The sequence below is a fragment of the Megascapheus bottae genome, chromosome 23 (genome assembly GCF_031878675.1).
Source record: "Megascapheus bottae isolate mThoBot1 chromosome 23, mThoBot2.hap1, whole genome shotgun sequence".
Taxonomy (NCBI): Eukaryota; Metazoa; Chordata; class Mammalia; order Rodentia; family Geomyidae; genus Megascapheus; species Megascapheus bottae.
The window spans coordinates 2522278-2541979 of NC_143531.1; the positions used below are offsets into that span (position 1 = coordinate 2522278).

The window sequence follows — 19702 nt, forward strand, 5'->3', positions numbered from 1 at the left end:
TATCACGTAACAGTTTCAAGGTTTTAGGCCTGATATTGGGGTCTCTGATCCATTTTGAGTTAATGCTTGTGCATGGCGATAGGCTGAGATCAATTTTTAGTTTTCTTCATGTGGCGGCCCAATTTTGCCAGCACCAATCATTGAAGAGGCTATGTTTGTTCCCCTGTATATCTCTGGCTCCTCTGTCAAACATTAGTTGACTATAGGTATGTGGTTTTATTTATGGATCTTCTGTTCTATTCCATTGATCTTCTGGTCTATTTTTGTGCCAATATCATGCTGGTTTTGTTATTATGGTTCCATAGTAGAGTTTGAAGTCTGGTATTGTAATACCACCTGCATTGTTCTTTTTGCCTAGAATTGTTTTGGCTAGTTTAGGTCCTTTCTTGTTCCATATGAACCTTTGGATTATTTCAGTAAAGAATGTCTTTGGGATTTTGATGGGGATTGCATTGAATTTGTATATATATTTTGGCAGGATGGCCATTTTCACTATATTGGTCTTCCCTAACCATGAGCATGGGATGTCTTTCCATTTTCTGGTGTTCTCTTTAATTTCTTTTGTTAAGCTTTTGATAGTTTTTATTAAATAATTCCTTTACATCTTTGGTTAATTCCTAAATATTTTATTCTTCTGGGGGCTACTGCAAATAGGATCATTTTAGCATCTTTTGAACAGCTAGGATTACAGGCATGATCCATTAATGGCTAGCCATTAAGTATTACTGATATTTAATATATGCAGTGCTTCTGTTATTAATGCATAAAGACACAGTATCTCATAGTTAGACAGATGGATTAAATCTAATATATGAATTTAATCAAGAGTTGATTCCTCTATTCCGAAGGTTAAAAGCTCTGTGGCAACCGCCATGAGAATTACTGGGAAACCAACTGTACTTAAGGAAAAGAAATATCTGGGATTCACATGGAAAGCAGGAGAAATTGAGGAACTAATTTCAGAGGCAGACCTCTATATCTGGTTATAATGTGTAGTGCAACTTCTGACTCTTAACTACCTAAAGGCAAAAAAAACTATTACTTAGCAGAGCTGAATAAGCGTTCTGTCTTTTAACTTTGGTTTTGTTTTGTTGTTAATAATGTTCCATGGCAGTTCAGAAAATAAAACTGACCTCTTGGAATGCATTAGCAGAAGTATAGTATTAAGCTCTGTATTCATTAGACTAAAAAGCTATCACAGCACTCACTTCTGATGTTTACAACTTTATATTAAAGGGGCAAAATGAACAAGAGTTCAGAAAAAATGAAAATGCTGAAAATAGAAAGTTAAATAATCCAATATGTTAAGCCTGGAAAAGAGTTAGTGAGATTGTGTGCAGAAAAAAAGGTATGAAAAAGTTCTCACAATAATGAAAAGACATGAATACAGCGTAGTGGTGAAATGCTTATCTAGAATGGGGAAAGGAATAGAAGGGAAGAGGAGGGACACGAGAAAAATCACACCCCAGAGGGATAAAACTGTTACAAATGTTAGAATATAACCAAGCTGAGGTGTAGAACAAGAAGATAAACAGCTGCAGGATCTTAAAAGAACGTACTAATAGCCTGAGGCAAAGAAGGGCTGGTCTAATAATGAGGGAACCATTCTCTATCAGCTTAGATTATGAGTAAGCAAAGGATGGAGAAATAATGACATGTATCCTAAAATGTGTCAAAGTATCAGAAAGATAAATCTAGAATGAAGTGCCCTAAACCATCTCTAATCTTAAAAAAATTCATTTAGACCTTGTGTATCAATGGCATGTATTTTATGATGTCATTATTCTTTAATACAAAGTGAAATATTTTTCTAATCTCATGTTAACATCACCAACAATGCAACAAATACATCCTAACACAAAACCTCAAAACCTCAAAATAGACCTATTTTATGACCCCACTATACCACCTTGGGGCATATATCCAAAGGAACATAAATCTTAACTCCTCAAAAGTTAAACACACAGCTGAAAAATCCCAAGGACAAATTATACTAAAAATGGCATTCTATTTGCTACAAAACAGTAAAAAGCAATGGAGCTTTGATCTTCAGAGAATGACAGCATTTATATCATTATACAAAAATTCACAGATTTATAGATTTGAAAATCACTCAACTGGAAAAACTTAACCTTTTAAGAATGTAGTTTACTACACTATCAAAAGAACTTCCAAGAATGTACTTCAAAGAATTTACTACAGCCTTTCTTCTATAATTGGCTTTAATTAGATTCAACATTACATTATCTTATAAAATTCAAGACATACCGTGTTATCTTCAGAAAAATGCATGCAAGAGATTTATCTAAACAATTTTTATAATTTTGTAGCGCATTCACCTTAAAATGGACTAAAGAAAAGCAAGTGCTAATGGCTTACATCTGTAACCCTAGTCACTCAGGAGGCTGAGACATGAGCACTGCAGTTTGAAGCCAGCCTGGGAGGAACAGTGTGCAAGACTCTTATTTCTAATTAACCATCAAAAAGCTGGAAGGGGAGCTATAGGTCAAATAACAGAGCATCAACCTGAAGGGTAAAAGTCAAGGGAAACTTTAAGGCCACGTTTAAGACCAAGTACCCACTTTTCCCCAAGGACTAAAGAATTTAATGTGTATCCTAAAGCTGTAAGCCAAGTACAAAAAAAATTACAGGAAAACCCTGTAACACTGGTCTAGGCAATGATCAGACAATGAAAGAGAAAAATAAACAAATGAAGATAAATAAAGTTAAAAAGTTCTATATAGCAAAGAAAACACTCAGCAGAATGAAAAGACAAACTAAACAAGCATACTTTATATCTGACAAGAACTATGATGCATCAAAATATCTTAAGAAATTCAAATGACTCAAAAGCAGTAAAAAAAAAAAATGAAAAAAGGGAAAGGATAAGTGGGGATAGAGGAATGGCTCAATTGGTAAAGCACCTGTCTAGCATGCACTGAGACCCTTTGCTCAAAACGTGGTACTGACTGACAACAGGGAAAAAAATGGATGAAGGACCTGAACAGACATACTCAAAAATCAAAATACAAGGCCGGGAGTTTGGCCTAGTGGTTAAAGTGCTTGCCTAGCATGCATGAAGACCCGGGTTCAACTCCTCGGTACCACATACATAGAAAAAGCCGGAAGTGGTGCTGAGGCTCAAGTGGTAGAGCTCTAGCCTTGAGAAAAGTCCAAGGACAGTGCTCAGGCCCTGAGCTCAAGCAAGAAGAAGAAGAAAAAAAATCAAAATACAAATGGACTAAGCTCAGGGAAATGCAAAATAAAGCTCTAATGGAATACCATCTCACATCTCGAAGAGCATCTATCTATCAAAAGCCAAAAGGTAAGTGTTAGCAGGGATGCAGAGAGGGGAATGCTTGTGAGCTACTGAGTGGACTGTGGATTAGTAGAGCCACTGTGGAAACAATGGGAAATTTCTTCAAAAAATTACAGAGTTAGACCATGACTTGTGTATACAGTCAAAAGAAGGGAGATCATTGAGTCAAAAATATGTCTTCATGTCTGTATGTATTGCAGAACTGGTATAATGACAAAAAGCATAGACTTGCTCTAAATGCTCAGTTTCAGAAACAGATTGAAATCCTGTCAACTGTGACAACATACATGAAGCTGTGGAGTACATTATGCTAAGAGAGATAAACCAGACACAAATAAATATCACATGGTCTCATGCATGAAACCTTAAAAAAATGAACACGTGAAAGTAGGGAGTAATTTAGGATTACCAAGGGCTAGAGGTGAAGGGGAGAAGAGTTAGTCAAATGATACAAAATTTTTGACCAGGAGTTTGGCCTAGTGGTTAAGAGTATTTATTTGCCTCGCATGCACTGGGGCTCGAGTGCATGATCCTAGTATCATAGCTATTTAGGAGGCTGAGATCTGATCATGATTCGAAGGCAGTCTGAGTAGAAAGGTCCACTGGGCTTGTATCTGCATTTAGCCAGAAAATAAATTTAACTCAAGAAGTAGAGCATCAGCTTTGCATAGAAAAGGCTTAAATATGAGCCCTGGACTTAAGTTCAAGCTCCAGTACTGGTACCACCCACCCACCCACACCCACACCCACACACAGGAAAGAGACACAACTCCCAGAATCGACAGAAAATCGACAATATGGAAGAAAAATCTCACCAGCAATTCAACATACAAAAAGTTTAATATCCAAAATATATGAAAACCCCAAAAATGTAAGAGCAAAGAACAAACAATCCAAATAATAAATGGGTAAATGAACTGAATGGAAAATAGTTAGATTAGTGAAGAAAAATGTTCAACAACATTAGCCATAAATGAAATTGCAAATCAAAACTACACTAGGATTCCATCTTACCCCAACCAAAATAGCAATCACCAGAAAAACCAATAAAAAAGATATATAGGGTGGACACTGCGGGGTGGAACTGTTCTTTTACTCTGTTGGTGGGGATGTAAATTAGTACAACTGATTCTATGAACTCAGTATAGCAGTGTTTCCAAACCCTCAAAACAGACCTATTTTACCTCACTATACCACTTTTGGCCATATATCCAAAGGAAAGTAAATCAATAAATAAGGAAAGTAACTGCACAATCATTTATTCCACCTCTGTCTACAACAAACTGTCCTATACCATCCACTGAGCTAACCTATAACCATCCTTTAGTTATTCTCATAACTGAACAATAACTACATAATCGAAGTTGCAAAACATTTATTTCAACAACATATTAATGTGAATGTTTTCCAATACAGCTTCTTTGTGGGAAATAAAATTTAAACTTCATGTGTTGCAAAGTATTTAACTTTTTTCTAGCCATTTCCCAATATTGTTAAATCAGTTAATGGACTGTGCCAGTCATTAAGTGAAATCCCTGCAGATCCTTCTGCCTCCAGAAAAGCCCAGGTGGGTTTTTGCCAAACTCCTAGGCCTATCTAAATCCAATCACATTGAGACAAGATAAACTACCACAGAAGTTGTCTTAAATGCTGATTTGTTTTTAGAAGGCAAACTTTGAACATCATGTTCTTCTTTTCACAGCACAACTAATACACAAATAATGATCTATAATACATTTTTCAAAGTAACACAATATGGAGAGAAAATGGACTATTTAATTTTACTATATATTATTTTGCTTAAACTTTAAAGGAAATGGAGTTTTGATATACCATGTGTCAAGTGTCCAACAGAGTGTATACAGTTCAAAAAAGAATAGCTGGCTAAATACAGTTGGATTTCTAATCTTTAAGAAGTAATCAAAATATGTGCATTTATATATAAATAACCAAATATTCATGTACTATAAACCAATACATAGATAATGTATATGGGCTTTTTTTCTTTTTCTAAAGCTTCTTGACACAAAGTATTTAGTCAAGAAGTGTCTACAGTATGTAACAATGGAAAACTTTGTGAGGAATTAGGAGTTTTAAAACACAGGTATTAATGTCTTACAAAATATGAGCAGAACTTACATAGTATTATCCTACATTTCTGTTTTCTCCTACTATCTGTAAGTAATAAAAACTGTGGGATACAGCTAGTACACAGTGACTCATTTTACATTTTCCAACACTGTCTAATAATTAGAAAACTAGTCATTAAAAGGTGACTTGAAAAAAAACAAGGTGACTTGATACATGCAAACATTAAGAGCAACCCCACCACCCAGGTAAGAACAAACCACATGCACAGCTTCTTTCTTACCTTATCAATCCTATCTGGGCGGTTAGTAGCTGCCAAAATGGTCACATCCTTCAACTGTTCAATTCCATCCATTTCTGTTAAGAGCTGTGCCAAAACACGGTCAGCCACATTTCCAGCATCTGAAGAACTGAGGTTTAGAAATATTGTTTTAAACATTTGTTTACTCATCCTCTAGTACTGCATCTACTATATTTATTTTTATTTTATTTTACACCAGTACTGAGGTTTGACTCAGGGCCTGGTGCTTGCTGTCTCTTAGCTTTTTCCCCTCAGGGTTCTCTACCACTTGAGCTGTACCTTCTACTTCTCGTTATTGATGGTTAAAACTGGAGATAGAACTGAAGTCTCTAGGACTTTGCCTGCTCAGGTTGGCTTTGAACTGTGATACTTTAATCTCAGCCTCATGACAAGCATTAGACACCAGCACCTGGTAGCATCTACTATTTTAAAAAGGTTTTTTATTCTGTGAGAATAATGTACAAATTAAACAATAAAGTACATATGTGAGAAATCACTACATTATTGCATTACCAAACCAAAATAATATTCATATGATTTATTTTCCCTATTAAATATGTTGATTTTTCTCTCCAATACCAAAATGATAAATGACTATCAGCGATGAGAAGCAAGATGTAAGATTTCAAGTATTTCAGATGGTTAGTTCATCAACACACATTCCAACCCAAATGAACATTTGGGGTGGCAAGTAAATTGATATGAAACTGTCCATTCTCAGCAGGTATGAGTATACAATAACTTTGGAAGACAGTTTGGCAGAACTTTTTAAAAACAAAAGGTACACACAGCATAAAGATTCAGCTACTGGGACATGGTAGCACATAGCTGTCATCCAACATGTAGGAGGCTAAGATGAGGAAGACTGGGAAAAAGAAAAAAACTTCCTGAGGCTCATCTCCACAGAAGATGGGCTTAATGGTGCAGACTTGGACCGACCCCCATCACCAGGTACATACCCAGGTATAAAAAGCAAGACGGAATAACCAGTGCAAAGGAGGCTGCAGGAGAGGAACAACAACTGAGTGCTTATCAAGCTTAAGGCTGAATTCAAATTCAGCCCAGATTGGGGTGAGGGGACAGGAGTGAGTCAAATGCTGGATTACTTAGTATTGAACAGAAAGAACTAAAGACAAATGTTTCCAGTACCTGTATATGTAACTGCTAAACCTTGGAAGGAAACAACATGCCATCTGAAAGGTGAATGCCTTAACTGGGGTTCATTCAGACAATGGAATATTAAATAGAAAATATTGGAAGAAATTAACATTTAAGCATAAAAGGGCCTGGGAAAAATCCTACTACCGAAAAAAAGGCAACAGAAAAAGAGCTATACACTTCACACTTCCAACTACAGAAACTTTGTATAGGAACAACTGGTGAAAATTGGGGATCTACACAGAAAGTAAGAGGATCAATGACAAGACATGTAAATGGAACAGGAGTCAAGGATGTGTCACCTTTTATCATTATGGATTCTCTTTTTTACAATGAGTTATTGCTTTTAAACTATTATCTTTAAGGCACTTTCTTTTACCTACATACACTTCATTTCTCCCTTAATTTTGCTATGGTAGAAGGAAAAATAAAGGTAAAATTTTACATTGTTTACATCTAAAATCCAATGTTATCCTTTATAATTAAAAAGGAAAAAAAAAGGGGGCCAGGAGTTTGGCCTAGTGGTTAAAGTGCTTGCCTAGCATGCATGAAGACCAGGGTTCGATTCCTCGGTACCACATATATAGAAAAAAGCCGGAAGTGGTGCTGAGGCCTAGTGGTAGAGCTCTAGCCTTGAGAAAGTCCAAGGACAGTGCTCAGGCCCTGAGCTCAAACCCAGGACTGGCAAAAAAAAAAAAAAAAAAAAGAAAAGAAAAGAAAAGAAATAAAAATCTTGTACAACAAAGCCTAAAGAAATTGATGAGCAATGCTGAAAGAAATACTTAATGTGTCTAACACACAGAAGACAACAAATGAAAACAAGAAAATAGAGAAAAAAATAAACTCTACTACATGAGATTAGCAAAGGAGGAACAGAAAAAAGCAAGCAGAGAAAAATACAACATATCTTTCAATATTAGCATGGAATGGTAATAATCTCAACTCTCCAAACTAAAAGGTATAGAGGGGAAAGCTGGATTAAAAACCAAACTTCAGTGACTCATACCTGTAACTCTAGTTACTCAAGAGGCTGAGATTTGAGGACTCAGACAGCCCGGGCAGGATAGACTTTGAGACTCTTATCTCCAATTAACCAGCAAAAAAGCTGCAAGTGAAGTGTGGCAATTGGTTGAGCACTAGCTTTGAGTAAAAAAGGTCAGCACCTAGGCCCTGAAGGACCTGGAGAAGCATATCTCAAAAAGAAAGACAGGTGCCAGGAGCATAGCCTAGCAGTAGAGGGCTTTGCCTAGCATGCACAAAGCCCTGGATTAGATTCCTTGGTACCATATACACAGAAAAACCAGAAGTTGTACTGTGACTCAAGTGGCAGAACGCTAGCCTTTGAGTAAAAACTGTCCAAGGACACTGCCCAGGCACTAAGCTCAAGCTCTAGGAATGGCAGAGAGAGAAGAGAGAGAGGAGAGAGAGGAGAGAGAGGAGAGAGAGGAGAGAGAGGAGAGAGAGAGAGAGAGAGAGAGAGAGAGAGAGAGAGAGAGAGAGAGAGAGAGAGAGAGAGAGAGAGAGAGAGAGAGAGAGAGAGACCAAGTTTTAATAGACATTTATCCAATAGTGAATATACCCCAGTGTAACAGCAGGGAGGACTTCCCATCTTTAGGATGGTGTTGTAGTTCAATTCTAAAAGAAAATCTGTTTACACAGTGACTGCCCAGCTCTGCTAATAACCACATTGGTTACAACTTCTAGTTCCTTTGATCCTCCATTCTCGTACTCATATGAATCCAATATTCAAAGAGATCTTTCCCTCTTCCCTTGGTTCAGTACTGGCCACTGAGATAATGTTATCATTACTTTAAAGATTTCATACTTAGGCTGGGAGTTTGGCCTAGTGGTAGAGTGCTTGTCTAGCATGTACGAAGACCGGGGTTCAACTCCTCAGTACCACACACGTAGAAAAAAGTGAGAAGTGAGAGAAAGAAAGAGAGAGAGAGAGAGAGACAGACAGACAGAGAGAGAGACAGGGACAGACACAGAGAGAGACATGCTCAGGCCCTGAGTTCAAGGCCCAGGACTGGCAAAAAAAAAGATTTCATACTTACCATCTATCAATTATGAAGCTCATTTAAATATATACTTAAGTCATATATGTAAGTCCTTACAGTTTTAAAATTCTATGATTCATGTTATGTAGAACCTTATTCATATTCAAAAACATGCTACTGATATCTTCCAGCCACTTGTAACCAGAAAGAGGACAATTAATTACTGTTTTCTACAGGAAGTAACTTTATTATCTGCTTGAAACCGGCAATACAACAATTGAAAAAAGAAAGCATTCAATGATAGAAAATATTAAAGCCTGATCTCTTCTCTTTGGGGAGCCAGTTCTAGGGCTTGAAGTCAGAGCCTAGGCACCGTCTCTAGGATATTTTGTTCAAGGATGGCACTCTATCATTTAAACCACAGCTATAGTTGGTGGCTAACTGGAGACTATAAGGTCTGCTGGAAAGGAAACTCCATGCAGTTCAGGAGAAGAGGGTTTATTGCGTGAGGAAAGAGCAGACTCCTGCCACCCAAGATGGAGTCGAGAGAGCAAGAGGACTGGAAGTGAGTGATTATATAGGGGGAGGGATATAGACAGAGCGGAAACGGATGTGATCTCACAGGAAGGGGAAATGCCTCAGTGGGGCCCTCCCACTGCCCCCAGGCATGTCAGTTGCCAGGGTTACAGGTGCTGGGCGGAGATTTCCAGGGTGCAGTGGGAGAGAGCCAAGGAAAGAAGTCATTTCTTCCAGTCGGACCTAACAGAAATACGTTTTACAACTTCCCTGCCTGGCTGGCTCTGAACTGTGAGCCTCAAATTTCAGCCTTCTGAGTTGCTAGGATTACAGATGTGAGTCATCAGCAACCAGCTTTAAAGTGAGATTTCATAAAATAATTCTTTCCTTTCAGAAGTCATATCACTACTCTGAATTATTCCTATTCCAAAGATACATAATGCCTAGGGCCAAAGGGACAGTGTGATATGTTAAAGGAAGGGCTGACAGACCAAATCTGGCTAGCCACCCATTTGTTCATTTCGTTATATATTTTCCAAGGATTCTCTGCACCATACAGCAGAGAAGAACAAGTACTGCAGGGAGTATAGGCTTCCCAGAGGTGAGAATACCTAGTAACTGCTGGTTACAGAAAAAATGTACTAACATCTGTTATTCACGTTTGAAATATTATTCAACTGCAGGTGAAAATACCAGTGAAACTTCTTTGTGACCCAAAAGAGGTCAGTGTGGAGAAACAAGTTCTGCTGGAAAAGTTTTCTAGCTGGTCAGGGGCTCAGGGCTGGGCTTTTTGAAAAGGAGGATAACCAAGGATAGACAGAATCAAAGTAGATTGCATGTGTGAAACTAGAACAATAATACCTGCTGAAATTGTTTTTAGGAAAGAGGGGTTGGGGGGGTAAATAAGAATGATAAAGGAGATGAAATTGGCTGCAATATACTTAGTATATGAGTGGAAATGTCACAACAGAATCACACACATGCACGCACGCACAAGCGCGTGCATGTGCACACACACACACACACACAAAACTAATGTATGCTAATTTTAAAAAAGAAAAAATAATTTTGTTATGGGAATGGAATAAGGAATAACATTACCAAAACAAAACAAAACTAATCTTACTATGCAATAATTATTACATCTTCTGAAACTAATTGCAAAGAAATCATTCACATATTTCCTTTGGATGTTCCACCATCCCTTTGTATGACACTTCTAATTTATAGATCAGTGTCGTCTGTCTTTCTTTTGGTAATGCTGGAATTTGAACTCAGGCTTCTATACCTGCTATTCTTACTTGCTTAGCTGGAATTCTACCACTGGGCCCCACATTTCCAGCCTACACTTCCTTTAAATTATAGGAGCTTCTTTCTATTCTTTCTGAAAAAATAAAAAATTCTATACGAATCACTTCTAATCACATTCCAGAACTATAAAATTTTGTGATGTTGATTTAGAAAAATGACACTGTTAAGACTCACATTAAAAATTTTTATGGCCCAGCTTAAAAAATGTCATTAAGAGTAATGATACCTAAAAAAATTTCCCTAGATGGGTGCTTAATGCCATGAACTCACCAAATACACCAGGAATTTTGAAATGCTGGAAAAGCAGCTGCCTTATTTCCTGATCATTTTTAAAACCTCAGGTTTTTTTTTTTTCCTTTTTAATTGTGAATGTGAATCCTGGAATCTTCATTTGCAATGAAAGTTGGCTTCATTCTTACTTTTTCCTTCATCTCTCTAAAAGGAAATTAACTGAACTGTTAAGTGCAGAAGCAGCTGCATAATTATTATCACAGACTATGTGTGGTGCTATTTGTATCTCATAGAAGGTAAGTCAGCCCATGAACTTTTAAATGAGCGATGACTGAATTGCTTTTCAATTTCCTATTAGTTTAATTGTCTTTTTTTAACATTCTACTCATATAACAAAATGCCAAAAACATTTCAATAGAAAATACTCTTACTAGAAACAGGAGATAAATTTTTCCCCCAACAACAAAAATTGTAAATTTGTAAAATCTTGGATGTATCTTAGAGCTTATGACTTCCTTTTATTCAACATTATTTATTCAATCTTTGCAACAAGTATGTGTTGCACATTTACATATTAGTCTCTTGAAGGTTCAGGACTTGTGAAGATAACTGCAAATAATTCTAAGTTTCCTTTAAAAGATGACTTTGATTTATTTCTCACTCCCATATTCTCACTCCCATATACACAGGCTTTTTAATGAGCCTGACATACAACATATATTCTATAATTCTAGAACTCATTTATTTTTTAAAATTCACATTACTATTATAAAGATAATATACAAAAGAAGTACAAATACATAAACCAGATAAGTACAATTCCTTTCATAAGGTGTCTTCTGTGCCCTTATTCTTTCTTAGTGCTTCCCTCCTGTTTCTACCCACAAGTTGTACAGTTTACTTTCATCAGTATTCAGTGAGCTCCACGGCTGTACTTTTTCACTTTTTTTCCCTCAAGTTCTGTACTCTCCCCTCATGCAAATACATCATATATAAAGAACATGGGGGGTTGGGGGAGGAAGATATCTTGTTTCCTTATCTTGGAGTTCATTTGTTCGCATGTATGTATAATTTTATATAAATATAAAAATACATGTAGTAATTGTACTTTGGTGTTTCTTAGGATATTTTACTTAGCTTATGACATTTTACCACTACCACTATGTCTTCAGTTTTCTTCATTTTCCCCCACCATTTCTGGTAAGGGTATAAATTATAAGTTACTTGGGGGCCGGGAGTTTGGCCTAGTGGTGGAGTGCTTGCCTAGTATGCATGAAGACCCTGGTTCGATTCCTTGGTACCCCACATACACAGCAAAAAGCTGGAAGCGGTGCTGAGGCTCAAGTGGTAAAGCTCTAGCCTTGAGAAAGTCCAAGGACAGTGCTCACGCCCTGAGCTCAAGCCCAGGACTGGCAAAAATAAATAAATAAATAAATAAATAAATAAATAAATAAATAAATAAATAAATTGTAAGTTACCCACACTGACCCCAAAGTCCTGAACACAAGTGATTCTCCTATCTCAGACTCCCAAGTTCTGGGGTCATAGGCAGATTCCCCTTTCATTATGATCACATATGTCTACAAAGTGCCTTGTCTGTTTTTCCAACATTACTTTTATTCCCGAAGAATTTTATGAGAACTCTGCTACCCATTCTACTTTCCATGTTGCTCATACTTAGCAAATGTCTATCTTACTGTTAAGACTATTCTTTTTTTTTTTTTTTTTTTTTTAAGCACTTTAACCACTAGGCCAAACTCCCGGCCCAAGATTATTCTTACTCTCTGCTTCTGATATGTTTCCTGTTGTACATCTTAAATAAGAGTTACATTAAAGCATTGAAAAATTATATGGCTATGATGTTACAGTAATAGGGCAGGTCATGCCATTTCAGCAAACCTCAAACCCCTGGACAGGTACAAGTATATTCTTACCTGATGAGGCATTTCTAAGAATGAAGACAACAGCAATGCATTTTATATCTAATATAGGGACTTCACTATAATTACTATCAGAAAAAATTATAACCAATAAATATGTATATCTACAAGTCATGGATTAACATCATCCAACATAACCCAACCCCACATGAATTCAGATATAAAGTACTCACTTTAAGGATCTCTAAACATATGTTGGTACACACCCATTTGAAATGACATGATAGTTTTTATTGTCTTGGATTTGTAATCATCCTGTCAAGAAGGTTTGATTGTCACAATCATTTTGGATAAAGGATTTTATAAGGGCCAGGAGTTTGGCCTAGTGCTTGCCTAGCATGCACAAAGACCCAGGTTCAATTCCTTGGTACCACATACATAAAAAAAAGCTGGAAGTGGTGGTGCTATGGCTCAAGTGGTAGAGCTGTAGCCTTTAGAAAAGTCAAAGGACAGTGCTCAAGCCCTGAGTTTAAGCCCCACGACGGGCAGGAAAACGAAAAAAAAAATGATTTTAGGATTATCCTAATTCCCGTTCTGGTGTACTAATTTTAAGAAATAGAGTTTATTCCAGACAATTCTAGAAACTGTATAGTAACATGTTTTCTTAAAACTGGGTTCAATTACATCAAGTAATAATTCTTAATCCAGTTGTTTGTATTTTGTGTGTATGTATGTGTGTGGGTGGGGGAGATTGAGAGACAGGGAGACAGAGACAGAGATCTGAATGCACACTGCGAATTGAACTCAGAGCCCTTTACTCTCACTTGGCTTCTCCCCCACCCTCCACACTCATTACTGGTGCTCTATCACTTGAGAAATACCTCCAGTTCAGCATCTTGCTAATAAACTGGAAATTTGTACAAAATGGCTTCAAATAGTAATCCCTAGATCTCAGCCCCTGAGTAAGCTAGAAGCACATGTGTAAGCCACCGGGACCTGCACTATTTGTACTTTTAATTGTATATTTGTAACATAATGCAAATTTTAGCAGGCAGTGCTACCAGCTTTCTATCATGGATAAAAGTCTATAAGGCAATTGTTAATATTTAATATGCTTTAATTTCTTACCTGCCCCTTTCAACCGCCAAAGCATCAAGTTCATCAAAGAAAATAATGGAAGGGGCCACTGCTCTTGCTTTCCGGAAGATCTGGTAGAAAGAGTACCACATTATGCACAGGTTTGCAAATTCTGTGTTTAGAATCACTCTGTTCTATACAAATCAACCTGTTCCATTTAAGCCAACTACTTTATGTGTTTCACATAAAAAAGAGCCAACTTTTGACAGTAGATATGACAGTAATTTCTGTCATCATCTTTGAAGAAGATTCCCAACAGCTTTGCACACAGACACATATGAAGCAATGAATAAGCAATAAGACCATCTCATTAAAATCTCAGCTTCATAAATTTATGCTAGGTAAACTCCAGCAGGAATGTAATTTCTTTCAACAGCAATTTCCACAACTGTCGAATAAAAGAAAACCCGGGGGAGGGGGAGGGAAATGGGTACCAAGACATGTGAAAGGGTATCAATGTACGTGAATTAATGCACCTTCTATCTGGCAAATATCATGTAACCCTTTTACTAATTACAATAAAAAAATACAAAAAAAAAAGAAAACCAGAAAACCAACCCAAACATTAGTAGAGAAAATATTCATACTTAAAAGTCAACATTAACACCTTATTCATTTCTTTTCTGGTTATCTGGTAAAATAATTGATGATATAATGCCAGAACAAGAAAAATGGCCACAGAAACACAGACTGGCTCTACTATCAAAATCAGGGACTGACAAACATGATTACAGTGATATACAGAAATAAGCTAGAAAGAAAGCTTCTAGCATTTGAAACAATTCAAATACATATTATTTATAATCCAGGAACCCACTTTTTGGAGACATCGGCAGTATGATTACAAAAATTAAAAATAAGCCAGGCAGGTACTTGTGGCTCAGGTCTGTAGTCCTAGCTACTCAGAAGGCTGAGACCTAAGACTCATGTTTCAAAGCCATCCAGAGAGATAAAGTCTTTTGAGACAATATACTGCCTCTTCCTCCCGCCCAAAAAAAGCCAGAAGTGGAAGTGTTGCTCAGTACGCTGGGATAATATACTACAAAAAAAAAAAGAGCCAGATATGGATGTATGGCTCAAGTGGCACAGCACCAGTGTTGGGTGAATTAAGCAAAGTGAAAGTGCAAGGGTGAGCTCATGTCCTCGCACTGGAAAAGACAAAAACTGTCATCAAGATACTAATATAAGTAAACACTGCCATTTTCATGTTGCCATTATTGATTAGTATTTTGGAAAATAACCATCATCTATTTTTCAGTACTAGGGATTGAACTCAAGATCTTTGGCATGGTAAACAAGATCTATTTCACTTGAGCCAACTCTTTGGCTTTGTATTTTGTTCCTGAGATAGGGTCTCACTGACTTCACCAAGAATAGTCTGTTGCCACTGCCTCCAACCTCTCCAATACCTGAGCTAAGTAAGAGTGCACCACCATCCTTATCCTTCAGCTACATTATAAGGGGGAAAAACAAAACAAAACCAACTTGAAATTTTCCTCATGACCAAGTATTCAAGTATCTACTAATGGTTGGTACTCAATTCACAAATGAGGGCTGTCTATTCTATTATTACATGTATGTTCTTGTCCTTAGTTTCTGTGAGCATACAGGAACTTATGTGAGGTAGCTCAATCTCTCCTTAGGAAATTCAAGGCTTGTCCTCCATATACTAATTTCATGTGCCTTGACTTTGCACACCACTACCAGTTAATACAGCTTCCTCCAAATGAACATAAAAGGAACAACACGGCCGGGAGTTTGGCCTAGTGGTTAAAGTGCTTGCCTAGCATGCATGAAGACCCGGGTTCGATTCCTCAGCACCACATACATAGAAAAAAGCCGGAAGTGGTGCTGAGGCTCAAGTGGTAGAGCTCTAGCCTTGAGAAAGTCCAAGGACAGTGCTCAGGCCCTGAGCTCAAGCCCAGGACTGGTAAAAAAAAAAAAAAAAAAGGAACAACACATTCGAAAAAGAAAAGCAAAATCCAGAAACCTCTAGATTCAGTCTCAATTTGAAAGCTGAAAATTGATCACGTCAAGCAGGAACTGGCCTTAAATGTAGTATATATGGAAATTTACTCATCCATTAAAAAGAATGATATTGGGATAGGATTGTGGCTTAGTGATAGAGTGCATGCCTCTCATGCATGAAGTCCAGGGTTTGATTCCTCTGTACTATATAAACAGAAAAAGCCAGAAGTGGCATGGTAGCTCAAGTGGTAGAGTGCTAGCCTTAAGCAAAACAAACTCTGGGACAATGCCCAGGCCCTGAGTTCAAGCCCCAGGATTGGCCAAAAAAAGAGAAGGAATGGCATTTGTATAGAAATGGAGACTTGGAAAAATTATGATAAGTAAGGCAGGCCCAGACAGACAAAAGTTCCATGTTTTCCCTTATATATGGAAGTTACATTTCGCTTACAAACTCATGTAAACACATTGGGTGGTACTCAAGTATATACAAAAGTATTCACTAAAATATGATAGATTCAAGGGAGATTTCAAATAGTGTAATTCCTTAGAAAGGCAAAAATAACCAAGTTCAGCCAAAGAAAACACCAGGAAATGGATTCTTAAAAGGGGTGGGGTGAGGATCAAGAAAAAAGAGTAGATGAATAAAGATGAGAAGAGAAGAAAAATGTAGTCAAGAATCCAATGTAAATCCTACAAAATTAAGAAGAGTTAAGGGAAAGGGTGGGCAGGGGAAGGGTGGGAAAGAATGTTGAAAAGAATGACAATGATCAACATACATTGTATTTATAAAATGCTCTGTACAACCACTTAAAAGATAATGAATGAATGACTTGGCTCTAAAATGTAGGAGTTAGAAGGAAGACACATTGCCTAAACCACTATAATATGCAAAATATATACATACCTACATTTATATATTTTAGATTTATAAATAAAAATAAGCAGCCAACAGAGTAAAATGTTTGTGTATAAAGCTTATTCAATTAAAAACTACCTACTTTAAAGTATTCAATGCCATTCTTAGACCACTTACTCTCCTTTATAAATGTTGACATTTTTGTTTTATATAGAGAAATGCTAGTGGTGTCTAGAAAATACCTTTATTGGATAAAAATAAATGTCAGATGTTATCACAGGCAAACAGTATTATGGCTAGTCAAAAATTTTGAATAAAGTAGTATTTGCCAGCACAAAAATATGCCACTAGAATGTAGAATTGGGTATCTCCAACTCTGTTAGCCTAAGCAGTGTAGAAGCCCTGCAGGGATGTGTGGTCCTCCTATACACAGTGCTGGCAAGGCAGGATTATCTTACCTCTCGAACTGCTCTTTCAGACTCACCAACATATTTATTCATTAATTCCGGCCCCTGTGCAAAAAGAAAGCAATTCTTGAGTGCCTTCATAAACATAACTATGCATATTTCTTTTGATGAAGAAAATAAACATAAAAGAGGATCAAGTAAACAAAAAGGTGTTTTTAGCTAAGACAAAGAAAAGGCTGGAGGCAGGCACAAAACATGCTTTAATACCATACTCACAATCTACTTGTCTTTTTATGACGTATTAATGATAGTGCTTATGCACAGAACAAACACCAGGCTAATTTAGAACACCAATGAAGATGAACATCTACAGAGTCCCAGGCCTAACTACTGGCTGGTTCTGAGAAACCTTCTTATATAACATGACTAAACCCACTACATTGACACCTCTCTCTTAGGAACAAGAAGCAATTCCTCCTATGCTTCCATGGTAAGTCCACCAAAATAAGGCAATGGAATAATGTCATTCCGGTTCATATATTACAGTCCTTAAATAATTCCAATGTTAATATACACTATACACATAAAAAGGAAGTATCATTACTAAAAGATGAGTATAAACTTCAATAAAAGTAAAAAGGAATTATCAATAAGTATAAACTTTAAAATATTAAGAAGACTGATGAAAATACTAAAAAGAACAATGAAACCCAAAAGTAATTTCAAAATATCTGTAATATTGAGGATGTCCTTTCCTATCATTTAAGAACTTATTCTGGGAACATATACTCTAGGATAATTTTTGCACAGATATAAAATGAAACTTGGAGAGAAACAATGCTGAAACTGCTCACAAAAAAATTAAGTGGCACCAGGCGCGGTGCATCGCACCTGTAATTCTGGCTAATCAGGCGGCTGAGATCTGAAGATCAAGGTTCAAAGCTAGCCTGGGCACAAAAGGACCTGAGACTCTTATCTCCAATTAACCTCTAAAAAAAAACACCACAGGAAGTGGGACTTGGCTCCAGGGTAGGGCAGTAGAGTTGAGCTAAACAGCTCAGGGACAATGCCCGGGCCCAGGAATAGCTCATAGCTCTTCAGCCATAAGCCGAGGAGCTCAGGGACAGCACCTAGGCCGAATTCAAGCCCATGACTCACAACAAAAAAGTGGCAAATATCTAAAATTGCATTAATACAAAATGCACAAATTATAAAGTGTTCATAAAATGACGCACTAGGGTGTCAAAGTGTAAATGATGACTAGACAGAGCAAAGGATCTAAGCAGAAAGACCAAAAAGAAAGCTATTAATACTGACAGAAGTCATTGTTGTGTGCTTATAGCAGAGACTTTTTTAAAAAAAAGAATTAATTAACATTGATGCAAAGAGACTTTTTAAAGATTCATGTTACAACTGTAATTCTTCCCACTGATAAAAGATTATTTTGCATAGTTGTGGATTACTTTTACAGTTCTGCACTACCATGCACATCACAGAACGCTAACTTGTACTCTTCAATTATGTGATAAATTACACTTTTACTTAAATGGGAACATGAAAAAAGCATTAAGAAGGTGAATAGAACAAGAACCAGGCTCCACCCAATACAGTAATTTTTAATTAACAGAATGGGTTTTTGTTGGAAGTGAGATACAGTAAGGAATTTTTATGCAGCCTTTATGCAGTTTAAGGCAAACTAATTAGGAAAGTTGTGTCCTGACAAAGATCAGAAAGGAACCTGGTGGTGTCATTGTTTTTATTATATTTATATGCTACTCTGTATTACCAGTGCTGTTCTAACAACTTTCCATAAAAGTTAAGGGTATGATATAAAATAGTGATCCAGTGAATACATTTCTTTAAGCACCCAATAAAACTCAAGACTTAATATACAGCTTTTAAATCATTTGCCTTGACTCAAAGAAAGAGGTTAGAGAATATGGAGATTTCTCCATACTCATTGTCCATTGTAGTACAGATAATTTAAACAATTGATGTAAAGTATATGATTATGATTTGATGAAGTCTTTCCTGCTAAGTACACCCCTTGAAAGTCCCACTTTGCTCAGTACCCCAATATTAGGGACTGAGATTTGGACATACGCACCTTTGGAAGGACACAAACAATGACAAGTATAGAACATATCAGGCATTTATCAAGATTTTACAAAATTGCTCATAATAGCTGTTCTTTCTGATTTTAAGAAATGGACAGTCAACCCCAGAGGGAAAAACATGGCAGCATAGATTATGACCCATGGTTTATTACAGGTAGAATAAAATGTGGTGTATGTCTTTGCAATTGAATATAAGCTTTTGCAACTCTTTTCCAGAGAGCAAACCAATGAAGTCACTCAATCTTAACCTGCAGACTTCAAAATGGAAACTAGCGTGCATGGGCTCCAAAAGACAGAGGCTGAAGACAAAGGCTATTAAAACACACCGAAGATGAAACGGATACTCAGAATAAAACTTTCAAGGGCTGCAAGAGTGCTGGGTGACTATACCAGAAAACTGAGGACTGGGAACA

The 19702-nt window shown here is 36.9% G+C and overlaps 1 protein-coding gene across 1 annotated transcript in view; it reads right to left on the reverse strand.

Annotated features, from left to right (window-relative positions):
• Window positions 1–19702, reverse strand: part of LOC150047204 (ATPase family gene 2 protein homolog A-like) — a 106341-nt gene that overhangs the window by 50057 nt on the left and 36582 nt on the right. Inside the window, exons 12-14 of the mRNA XM_090356615.1 lie at window positions 17224–17277; window positions 13933–14012; window positions 5691–5817 (exon numbers count right to left, since the gene is read on the reverse strand). Of these exons, the coding sequence (XP_090212741.1) occupies window positions 5691–5817; window positions 13933–14012; window positions 17224–17277 (261 nt within the window). The remainder of the gene's footprint in view (window positions 1–5690; window positions 5818–13932; window positions 14013–17223; window positions 17278–19702) is intronic.